Source organism: Musca domestica, unplaced genomic scaffold (genome assembly GCF_030504385.1).
Source record: "Musca domestica strain aabys unplaced genomic scaffold, Musca_domestica.polishedcontigs.V.1.1 25, whole genome shotgun sequence".
Lineage (NCBI taxonomy): Eukaryota > Metazoa > Arthropoda > Insecta > Diptera > Muscidae > Musca > Musca domestica.
The window spans coordinates 2,514,171-2,526,434 of NW_026712277.1; the positions used below are offsets into that span (position 1 = coordinate 2,514,171).

At 38.3% G+C, this 12,264-nt stretch overlaps 2 protein-coding genes across 2 annotated transcripts; both read right to left on the reverse strand.

Moving 5' to 3' along the window:
• LOC101891408 (probable cytochrome P450 6a21) lies at positions 1-4,030 on the reverse strand. The gene is made up of 2 exons (XM_059123656.1): positions 2,847-4,030; positions 1-455 (listed from the first exon to the last, which is right to left on the reverse strand). Exons 1-2 carry the CDS (start codon positions 3,940-3,942, stop codon positions 37-39), a joined length of 1,515 nt encoding a protein of 504 aa, XP_058979639.1. The 5' UTR covers positions 3,943-4,030; the 3' UTR covers positions 1-36.
• A 4,047-nt stretch (positions 4,031-8,077) lies between these two features.
• On the reverse strand, positions 8,078-12,164 carry LOC101889539 (probable cytochrome P450 6a21). The gene is given in 2 exon segments (NM_001308965.1): positions 8,078-8,658; positions 11,060-12,164. Coding segments are annotated over 2 exon segments (1,524 nt in total). The 3' UTR covers positions 8,078-8,239.
• Between the last annotated feature and the right edge of the window lie 100 nt (positions 12,165-12,264).

A 12,264-nucleotide genomic window follows, 5' to 3' on the forward strand; every position in this document is an offset into this window, starting at 1 on the left:
TATATTTTTCATATATAATTTATTCAATCTCTATCGTTATATTTTCTCCACCTTCAAAAAGACTGCGCCCTCTGCGGACACTAAGAAATTTGTCTTATCCAATTTTACGGGAATTTGCGTCTTATCACACACAGAGAATTTGAAATTTTTCAACAGCAACGCCAATCCAATCATGGTTTGCATTTTTCCAAAACGCATGCCAATACAGGTGCGTGGACCATCACCAAAGGATAAATTCAGCACCGAATCACGAGCCGCCACCTTTTCGGCTGCAAAATTGTCCGGATTGAAGACATTGGGTTGGGGGAAATAACGCTCATCGCGATGTATGGCACCGGCGGGGATAATAACGGGCATATCCTTTTTAATCACCAACTTGCTGTTGCCCGGCACCGGGTAGTCTTCGACAGCTTGGCGATTTAGGAAGACCACAATGGTGTAGAGACGAAGGGTTTCTGAAAGCAGAGAGAAGGAGAGAGAGTGGATGAGATTTTAAGGAAAAATTATTTTTAAGGAGGAAGATGTACTGGAGGTCTGCAAAATGTAGAAGCTATATAGAGGATCTACTTCTGATGATCTACTATCCGATACATAGAAGAGCTCCGAAGGGTCTCTTAGACTGAGAAGACCTCCTGAGGATCTTCTATAAATAGAAGACTTTGGGGGTCTTCAATCCATAGAGTATCTCTTAAAAGTCCTCGATAAATAGAGGAAGGATTCTGAGGAACTTTTAGACTGAGAAGACCTTCTGAGGGTCTTCTACACCAAGAAGACATCATAAGAGCCTTCTACACCGAGTGGACCTCCTAAGTGCTTCCAGGCCTAGAATACCCCCGAAAAGCTTTCTGGACTAAGAAGACCTTCTGAGAGCCTTCTAAACCGAGAAGAAAAGTCCTCGATCCATAGAGGAAGGATTCTGAGGAACTTTTAGACTGAGAAGACCTTCTGAGGGCCTTCTACACCAAGAAGACATAATAAGAGCCTTCTACACCGAGTGGACCTCCTAAGTGCCTTCCAGGCCGAGAAGACCGCCAGATGGCCTTTTGGGCCGAGAAGACCTCCGAAAAGTTTTCTGGACTAAGAAGACCTTCTGAGACCCTTCTAAACCGAGAAGAACTCTTAAGGGTCTCCTGGGCTAAGAAGACCACCTGGGGTTCTTTTAGACTAAAAAGAACATCTGAGGCTTTTCCAGAACTTCAGATGGTCTTCTAGACCGAGATGACCACTTAAGAGTCTTATAGACCAACAAAACTCCCTGAGGGCTATCTAGACCGACAAAAACCCATTAAGGGGTTTCTAGACGAAAAAATACCTCCTGAGGGTTTTTTAGACCGAGAAGACTCCCTGAGAGTCTTCTTGAACGAGAAGACCGCCTGAGTGTCTTCTAGGACAAAAAGACCTCCTGAGGGTTTTCCTGACTGAGAAGACCGCATGAAGGTTTTCTAGACCGCGAAGACCACCTGAGAAGACCAGAGGGCTTTCTATATGTTGAAGAGCTTCGGAGGGTCTTTTGGATTTAGAAGACCTCTTGAGGTTCTTCTATCCAGAGGGTCTTCTGAATCCCCTGGACTTCCTGAGGGCTTTCTTAGTCGACGAGACCTCAGATAGTCTTCTGGATCTAGAAGACCACTTGGTGATCTGTTAGACCAAAAAGATCCCCTGAGGGTCTTCTAAACTGACAAGAGCACCTGATGGTTTTCTAGACCGAGAAGACCTCCTGAAGGCCTTTCTGCACGGAGAAGACCTCCTGAAAGTCTTCCAGACTGAGAAGACCACCCGATGGTTTTCTTCTGGACCAAGATGATCTCTGAAAGTCATTCTGGACTGAAAAAAAACTTCTGAGGACTTTTTAGGCCTTGAAGACTTCCAAAGTCATTCTGGACTGAAAAGTCCTTCTAAGGATCTTCTAGACGCAGAAGAATTTCTGAGGGTTTTCTGAACGAGAAGACCTACTGAGGGCCTTTAAGACCGACAAGACCTCCGAAAGTCATTCTGGGTTGGAAAGAACTCCAGATGGAGGGTTTTCTGGAACGAGAAGACCTACTGAGGGCCTTTTAGACTGAAAAGACCTCCGAATGTCATTCTCGGCTGGAAAGCCCTCCAGATGGACTTCTAGACCAAGATGACATCCGAAAGTCTTTCTGGACTGAAAAGACCTTCTGAGAGGTTTCTGGGACGAGAGAACCTTCGACAGTCATTGTGGATCGAAAATGCCTTCTGTGGGTCTTCTGAACCAAGAAGACCTCCAAAAGTCTTTCTGGGTTGGAAAGAACTCCAGATGGAGGGTTTTCTGAACGAGAAGACCTACTGAGGGCCTTTAAGACCGACAAGACCTCCGAAAGTCATTCTGGGTTGGAAAGAACTCCAGATGGAGGGTTTTCTGGAACGAGAAGACCCTCTGAGGGCCTTTTAGAACGAAAATAGATCCGAAAGTCATTCTGGGCTGGAAAGACGTCCAGATGGACTTCTAGACCAAGATGACCTCTGAAAGTCATTCTGGGCTGAAAAGACCTTCTGAGGGCCTTCTTGGCCAAAAAGACCTCCTGAGGGTCTTTTAGACCAAAAAAAAAACCTCCTCAGGGTCTTCTTGGCCGCTTCCTGACTAAGTGACTTCCTGAGGGTCTTCTAGGTCGAATAGACCTTCTGAAGACCTCCTGATTGTCATGAAGACCTCCTAAGAGCCATACATCCATAAAATACTATCTGAGGGTCTTCAATTCATGGAAGTCTTCCCGAGGGTCTTCAATGTACAGAAGACCATCTGAGGGCCTCTCTTCATGAAAGGTCTTCTAAAAGCCTAGTTCTGCCAGAATACTCCCCTTCTTTATCCCCATCTTCCCACTTACCTTGCATAACCTGATCCAAGTACACCATTTCCTTCAAGCACTCATAGCTGAACTCCTTATGTCTCTCCAATACCGACACAATTTCCTCTCTTGCCCGATCCTGGAACTCCTGATTCTGGGCCAGCTCATACAGAGCAAAACTCATTGTCGTCGATGAAGTCTCAAAGCCAGCCAAAATAAAAACAAATGCCTGGGCCGCTACCTGACCAAATGTCAAGTTGGTCAACTCTTCGCCATCCTCACTCTTCATCAGCCTGTTGTTCTTCATGTCGATCAACATTTCCATGAAATCGTTCCGTTTGATATTGTTCTTCTCACGCATTTCCATGGTGTCCCTGACAATGTCCATAAAGAATTTCTCCACATCGGGCATGGTTTCGGTTATTCGCAAATAATGAGCTAATTCGGGGAAGCCAAAACGCAGGGCCAGACCCAAAACGCCATAACGTTGTACCACGAAAGCGCGACGACACATGTTGCGAAATTCGGGATTTTTCCCCTTCAAACAGTTCATTTCCAGGCCAAAGGCACAGCTGCCAATGACATCGATGGTAAAACATGCCGCCAAATCTTTGACATCTATATCAGGATCTGTGGTGATTCTCTCCTCGACCACATCAACCATGTCTTGCCCCAGCTTTGTGACGAATGGGAACATACCCTTCATTTTGCCCGAGGTAAAGGTGGGAGTTAATTTGGTGCGCATATGCCTCCATTTGTTGCCATCCAAATTGAAGAGATGTCCCGACAGGGGATCATCCTCTTCGTTACAGTACAAACCACGATCGGTGAATTTGGAGAAATCCTTGATGAGTATTTGCTTCAGCAACTGGGGATCGGTGACAAACGCTGCCGGTTTGGTGAACCAATAGAAGCCCACAAAGGGTCCAGAATTTTTGTATTTTTCATAGTACTCCCTTAGGATTTGTTCGACGGTTTTCGAGGTCATGGCTCCACTGAGGCTGCCCAGCAGCCAATTGGGTTTGTCACAGGCTATACCCTGCGACTCCCAGTAGGTATAGCGTTTGTGCAGCAAATAGCCCACATACATGAGTAGCAGGATGACCGCGGTCATCAGCAGGGTTGTGAGATCCATATTGAGGTCTTTTATTTTTTTTTTTTTTGTTTTTGAATAAATCTCAGAATTTTTCTCGCAATTTTATTTCACCTTGCTCCAACGAGAGTTCTTTTTTGATACGACCACCGCCAAATTAGATTTAAAACTGACAGGCATTCTATGGCGAACGATATGTTTTAAAGCTTTCATTTGATCTGAAATTTCACATATTGTACTTTGTATTTGCTTTTTGGGCGCCGTAAAAGGGAAGTGAGATATTTGCCGGTACATGCATCTGTGATGCCATAATAAAACAAACACCTTGACAATCACTTTGTCCAGACTGAGCGAGCAAAACAAAATTGAGAAAAATAAAAACAAACAACAAAACAAATAATAAAATTTAAAAACTTTCTTTAATGTATTCAAAACACACACGCATACTTAGAACGCGCAAATTAATTTTGAAATAAAAAAATTCAATTGTTTAAAAGACAGTGGATCGGCGTTATAAAGGACGATCTTACCAAATTTTTAAAAACTCAGATATATTGATATTATATTAGTCATCGAGGACACATTGATTTTCGGATTCTATTTTGTTTTTAATTATTTAGTTATTATTTTTTCAATAATAATATCTCACGGTAATTGTTTTTTTTTTTTTTTTTTTTGAAAAATCAGAATTTTCGGGCCTTCAGAAATTAAAATTTGAAAAATGTTTGGACACTCGGATTTTTTACGTTTTTTATATCTTTAGACAGAGCGTATATTTCATTTGATACGACCAAAACAAGCCTTATTGAAATAACAATTCTAGATCTTTGGCTTCTTTGGACCAAATCTATTTCAGGACATTAGACCATTAGACCTCCTGAGGATTTTCTAGACCTAGAAGACCTCCTGAGGATTTTCTAGATCGAGAAGACATCCTGAAGGTTTTCTACACCGATGAGATCTTCTGAGGGTCTTCTGGGACGTGAAGATCTACTGAGAGCTTTATAGACCGTGCAGTCCTCACCTGGAAACATTTAAATATGCAATGTCCTTTGAAAGAAAATTAAAAAAAAAAAAAAATTAAAAATCCACGTTTGTTTTTCTTTGGAAAAAATATATTTTTTTAAAACGTTGAAAAAATATTTATTTTAAAATCCACGTTTTTTTTAAATCCACGTTTGTTGATCGTTGAAAAAAATATTTTTTTTTAAATCCACGATTTTTTTTAAATCCACGTTTGTTGATCGTTGTTTATCCTTGGAAAAAATAGATTTTAAAAATCGAATTTCTTTAATCGTTGGAAAAAGTGTTTTTTTTTAATCCAAGTTTGGTGATCCTTGGTAAAAATATGTTTTTTAAAAATCCACGGATCATCTACATTGAAAAAATATTTTTTAAAAAATCCACGGATTCCAAGGATCATCAACATTGAATTTTTTTTTTTAATCCTCTTTTGATCCTTGCAAAAACTTTTTTTAAAAAATCCCATTTCTTTGATCCTTGGAAAAAGTTTTTTTTTTTTTAATTCACGTTGGTGATCCTTGGAAAAAAATATTTAAAAAAAACACGTTTTTTGATCCTTGGAAAAAATATATATTTTTTTAAATCCAAGTATTCCAAAAATTTGTTTAGAGGATTTAGAGTAGTTATGTATAGAAGTTTTTGGAACCGTCCATGGCCCTAGGGGATAGGTAACTGTTTTAATTGAATATAAGTAAATAAAAAATATTTTTTTTTAAAAAGTGAGAGTCTTATAGACGGAGAAGACCTCTAAAAGGCTTTCGGAACTGAGAAGGCCTCCTGGAAGCCTTGTAGACAGTGAAAACCTCTTGAGGGTCTTCTAGATTGAAAACACCTCATGAGGGCCTTCTGGTACGAGAAGTCTTTCGAAAGTCATTCTGGAATGAAAATACCTTCTGAGGGTCTTTTATGCCGAAGAGTCTTCTAGACCGAGAAGACCTCTTGAAGGTTTTCCAAACAGATAAGACCCACTAAGGGTTTTCCAGACTTCCTGAAGGAGAAGACCTCCTGAACCTTTTTCAAGGCTAAAATACATCTCTATATATATAAGAGCTCCGGAGGGCTTTCTATATATAGAAGAGCTCCGAAAGACCTTCTGGACTTAGAAGATCTCTTGAGGTTATTTTATTGCCTAATCGAAATAACAATTCTAGACCCTCTTTGGTCTTTTTGGACCAATTTTGTTTCAGGACATTTGAAGTCGACCTATGGGCGTACGTTCGCCCATCTGGCTGGATGTAAAGGACAATAACTTTCAAAGTGAGCATCAGATTTGCTCCAAACTTGCTACATCGTAAGACTAATATGAAACATAGATCCAGTTAGGAGATGAGCAACATAGGTTCACTCCTTACCGTTCCTCCCCCACGGAACATTAAATTTGGCAAATATCAATATTTTTTGCAATACCAGCTAAGGTGCGAAAATTAACAATATCGGCTCACTCCGCTATAGTACCTGTCCGAGCAAGGGGTAAAACTTTTGAAAAATTGTATATCTCATGAAATTCGAAATAAGTACCCGATTCTTTTAACATTTCACACAACACCATATTTCTATCAACACAAGGTCTGGTATAGAGATGAAATATGGGGCAGCACTCCTTCTGGTACCTCCCCCACAAAGCGGTTACAATTTTGATTAATCGCAACGCTTATAAACTGCGAAATAATCATTCGATTCTCTTGAAATTTCACACATCACAATAGGACTACAGATATCAGTCCACCTCTTCCAACGAAGGAGTCACACTTGGTGTGAGATGGGATATATCGGATTATTCCTTCTGGTACCTCCCCCATAAAGAGGTCAAAATTTTGAATAATTATATATCTCATTAAATACTAAATAAGAGTCCGACTATTTTCGTATTTCCCACAATCCAACATTTCATTCAAAACAAAAACTGAAGTGAATATGGGATATATCGGCTTATTCTTTCTGGTACCTCCCCCACAATTATTATTACTCTCATAAAATTCGAAATAAGCACCCGAAATTAAAACTCCAAATTACTCCAAAAAAATCCTTTAACAATTCAAAATTGGTAATCTGAAGATTCTCCCCAAAAATACTTCAAAATTCAGGATTGTTGGTCAAAAAGTCATCCCCAATTTTTTAAAAAAATCCAAAATTAGTCCCCAGAAAAAAAATATTTAAAATCTAAATTTGGTAGTCTAAAGAATTCAGGATTATTGCTCTAAAAATCCAAGATTGGTTGTCTGAAGATCCTCAACAGAAATTCTTCAAAACTTCCTTTTTGGAGTATAAATTCTCCTCCCAAAAGTCCTGTAAAAATTCAAGATTGGTGGCCTCAAGGACTTCCCAAAATCCTTAAAAGTTCAGGATTATGTGGTCTTAAAGTCCCCTCCAAAAATCGATGATTATTCCTCCCCAAAAGATCATTTAATTCAAAATTAGTCCTCAAAAACAAAAATCCTTTAAAAATTCAAAATTGATTGTCTAAAGATCCTCTTCAAAAATCCTTCAAAATTCAAGATTATTGGTCTATAAATCCTCCCAAAAAATCCTTCAAAATTCACGATTTGTGGCCTCAATGTATTTTTGAAAGTTCTCCCCAACAATCCTTTATGAACCACGTTTTTAAGCTTTTAAGTAATTCCAAAAAATCCTTTCAAAATCAACAATTATTGATCCCAAAGTCCTCCCCAAAGTTCCTATAAGAATACAAAACAATTGGTCACAAGGTTTTCTGCTAAAAAGCCTTTTAAAAACTTTCGTCACTGGGTAATAGTTCCTCACCAAAAAAATCTAAAATAAATCCCTAGAAAAATCCTTTGGAAAAATTAAGTAATCCACAAATAAATACTTTTAAACAATGCGATTGGTGTTTCTAAGGATCTCCCTAAAAATCGTTTGGAATTTAGGGATATTGGTCTATTCCTTTTTGATGTTTTTAAAGTTCTGCCAAAAATATCCCTTTATTTCCCAAATTATTGCTCTCAGACTCCTTCAAAAATAATCCTTCATGTGCCCCAGAGTCCTTCAGAAAAATATCTTTAAAACCCCAAAATTATTTGTCTCAAAGTCCCTCTGAAAGAAAATTAAAAAAACATTTCTAAATAACCAGTGCTGCTCAAGAGCAAGAGCCCGCTCACCAGTCAATTTCCCTTTGCTTTTAGAAATCATCAACAAATAAGTGTTAAAACATTATTTATTTCTTTATTGTTAGTTATAAATTTCGTTAAATAAAATATTAATTTTCTCTCAAATGCTCTCTTTTGCGGCCTCATGTGCTAGCACACGGCTCTGAGCAGAACTGTAAATAATCCCACAATTATATTTCATTCCCTTCTCTTCAAATCCTCTCCACACGCAAATAAATACCGCTCTCCGGCGCCACAATGATGCTCTTCTTATCCAACTTCAATGGAATTTGAGTTTTTTCACAGACCGTGAAACGGAAGTTCTTCAACAGCAATGCCAATCCGATCATAGCTTGCATTTTACCAAAACGCATGCCGATACAGTTGCGGGGACCATCACCGAAGGATAAATTTAACACCGAATCACGTTCGGCAACTTGAGAAGCGGTAAAATGTTCGGGATTAAAAACATCCGGTTGGGGATAGTAACGTTCATCGCGATGCAGAGCTGCGGCGGGTATAACAACAGCCATGCCTTTTTTGATGACATATTTGGGATTATCGGCGACCACATAGTCTTCGGAAGCCAGACGATTAATGGTGGGTATGGTGGTGTAGAAGCGCAGGGTTTCTGAAAATTAAAAAAACAAATCTAAAGGATAAAAAAAGTTGACATGTAGATGGCGCCAATGAAAATGTAAGATTTATAAGAAGATTGCTCATGACATAAGTTTCCAAATGTCTCCCATTCATAAAAGAGCTTTAAAGAGACTTCTATGAATGAAAGAGCTTTGCATAGACTTCTAATGGGCTTTTATCGAAAGAAAAGCTTTCAATAGACATATACGATTAGAAGAGCTTTTGGGGGGCTTCCTTAAGCAGTAGAGCTTTTAAGGGAATGATAGAAAGAGTAGGGGCTTTTAAGGTACATCAATGGATAGAAGAACTTTTAGAAAAATTACAAAATGGAAGAGCTTTTTAGAACACTTTTAGGGGACTCCTATGAATACAAGGGTTTTTGGGGGACTTATATGAATATAAAAGCTTTGAAGGGACTTCTATAAATAAAAGAACTTCTTCTATGAATAAAAGAGCTTCTCTGTAGAAGAACCTTTGGTGGACCTATAATTTTAGAAGAGCTTTTAATAGACTTTTAAGGGCCTTCTAAGGGACTTCCATGAATACAAAAGCTTTTACAGGACTTGTATGTATAGTGTAATTTTGAAGGGATGACTGAAAAGCTTTTAAGAGACTACTATGAATAGAAGAGCTTTTAAGGGAGTTCTTTGAATAGAAGAACTTTTGGGGACCTATAATAATAGAAGAGCTTTTAAACTGATTTTAAGCAACGTCTATGAATATAAGAGCTTTTAAGGGACTTAGAAGAATGAAAGAACTTTCAATGAACCTTCAAGGGACTTTTATGAATACAAGAGCTTTTAAGGGACTTTTATAAATTCAAGAGCTTTTGAAAGCATCTATAAATAAAAAGCTTTCAAAAACCCTTTAAGGGATTTATATGAATACAGGAGTTTTTAAGGGAATAGAAAAGCTTTGAGGGACTTCTATGAATGGAAGAGCTTGTAATGGGTAACTTTGAACTATGAATAGAAAAGCTTTTAAGAGACTACTATGAATATAATTACAGAAGAGCTTTAAAAATGCTTTTAAGATACTGCTATGAATATGAGAGCTTTTAAGGGACTTCCTTGAATAGAAGAACTTTTGGGAGAGTTATAAGAATGGAAGAGCTTCCAATGAACCTTCAATTGGCTTATATGAATACAAGAGCTTTTAAAGGACTTTTATGAATTCAAGAGTTTTTGAAAGACTTCTATAAATAGAAAAGCTTTCAATTAACCTTTAAGGGACTTATATGAATACAAAAGCTTTTTAGGGACTTCTATGAATAGAAGAGTTGCTAAGGCATATCTGAAAATATAAAAGCTTTAAAGGGACTTCAATGAATAGAAAAGCTTTTGAGGGACTTCTATGAATAAAAGAGCTATTTCGAGACTGGATATGGATATAAGAGCTTTTAAGGTGACTTCCATCAAGGAGCTTTTAAGATACTTGAGGAGACTTAAGAGCTTTTAGGAGACTTTTATGGGTATAAGATCTTTTAAGGGACTTCTATGAATAGAAGAGTTGCTAATGCATATCAAAAAATATAAGAGCTTTAAAGGGACTTTTGGAGGACTTCTATAAATGGAAGAGCTTGTAATGGACTTCTATGAATCGATGGGCTTTTAAGGAACTTCTATAAATAGCAGAGCCTTTAATAGACTTTTGAGGAACTTCAATAAATTGAAGACCTTTAAAAAATTGCCATGATTAGAAGAGCTTTTAAGGAAGTTCTATGAATAGAAAAGCTTTTAAGGGACTTATATGAATAGAAGAGAATCTAGGAGATTTTTATGGATATAAGAGCTTTTAAGGGGACTTCCATGAATATAGGAGCTTTTAAGAGACTTAGGGAGACTTAAGAGATTTTAGGAGACTTTTATGGATATAAGAGCTTTTAAGGGGACTTCCATGAATATAGGAGCTTTTAAGAGACTTAAGGAGACTTAAGAGCTATTAGGAGACATTTATGGATATAAGAGCTTTTAAGGGGACTTCCATGAATATAGGAGCTTTAAAGAGACTTAAGAGCTTTTAGGAGACTTTTATGGATATAAAAGCTTTTAAGGGAACTTCCATGAATAAAGGAGCTTTAATGGACTTCTTTGAATGCAAGATATTTTAATGAACTTCTATGAACAGAAGAGCTTTTTAATGACTATTAGAGCTTTAAATAGACTTTATAAATAAAATCGTTTTTAGAGGACCTATAGGAATAGAAAAGCTTTCAATGAACTTTTTAGGGACTTCTATGACTGGAAGAGCTTTAAGAGAATATAAATAAAACAGCTTTTTATGGATAAAAGATTTTTTCTGGGACTTCCACGAACAAAAAAGCTTTTAAGAGAATTTTATGAATAAGCGAACTTTTTAGGTACTTCTCTGAATACAATAGCTTTTAAGCTTACCCTGTATCACCTGCTCCAAATACACCATTTCCTTTAAGCACTCATAATCAAATGTCCCATTATGGGCCTTCAAAACGTTCCCCACTTCCTCCCTCGCCCTCTGTTGCACCTCCAAATGCTGCGCCAATTCATAGAGGGCAAAACTCATTGTTGTCGATGAGGTTTCGAAGCCGGCCAGCAGAAAAACAAAAGCCTGCGCGGCAATTTGACCAAATGTCAAGTTGATGAACTCCTCTCCCGACTCATCCTTTATCAGCTTATTATTTTTCAAATCGATTAACATATCCATAAAATCGTTTCTCTTTACATTCTCCCGCTCACGATAGTCCACGGTCTCTTGGACAATTTGCATAAAATATTTCTCCACATCGTCCAGGGTCTCTTTCATGTGCAGCCGACGACAAAGATCGGGAAAACTGAAACGTAGTACAAATCCCAAGGTCCCGTAGCGCTGCTCATTCAGGGCTTTGCGGCCCATTTTTAAAAATTCCGCATCGGAATTTTTCATGCAATTCATGTTGAGACCAAAGGCACAGGTGCCAATGACATCGCTGGTAAAAAAGGCTGCCAAATCGCGAACTTCCACCACATCGTCGTGGTTTTTCAAACGCTCACCCACCACCTCAACCAAATCGTAACCCAATTTTATGACCAATGGAAACATGGCCTTCATGCGGCCAGATGTAAAGGCAGGAGATAATTTGTTTCTCATATTCCGCCATTTATTGCCACTCAAGTTGATCAACTGGCCCGACAGGGGATCATCCTCTTCGTTGCTAAAGAAGCCACGATCGGTGAATTTGTTGAAATCCTTAATGAGAATCTGTTTGATCAATTCCGGATCCAAGACAAAAACCGCCTTCTTATGTAGCCAATAGAACCCAGCAAAGGGTCCAGCGGAATTTCTATATTTCTCATAGTATTCCCTGATGATTTGATTAAAGGAACGACTCGTCGAGAGACCCCTTAAATTGCCCAGCAGCCAATTGGGCGGTTCACAGGCAACACCCTGATGACGCCAGTAATTGAAATGTTCACTCAATAAACGGCCAATGTAAGCAATTAAAATGAGCAGAACACTGAGTAGTATTGCCAGAGCGATCATCATGAATTAAAAACAAAAGCAACAACAACAACAATAGCGTACAATAATTAATTAAAAGATTTGATGAACTTATCGCAGCCGTTGTAAAAATAAGACTAAT

Coding starts and splice junctions, on each gene's coding strand:
- LOC101891408 (XM_059123656.1), bottom strand. CDS start 3,942: ATGGATCTCACAACCCTGCTGATGACCGCGGTCATCCTGCTACTCATG. Junction 456..2,846: donor CTTGGATCAGGTTATGCAAG/GTAAGTGGGAAG, acceptor CTCTGCTTTCAG/AAACCCTTCGTCTCTACACC.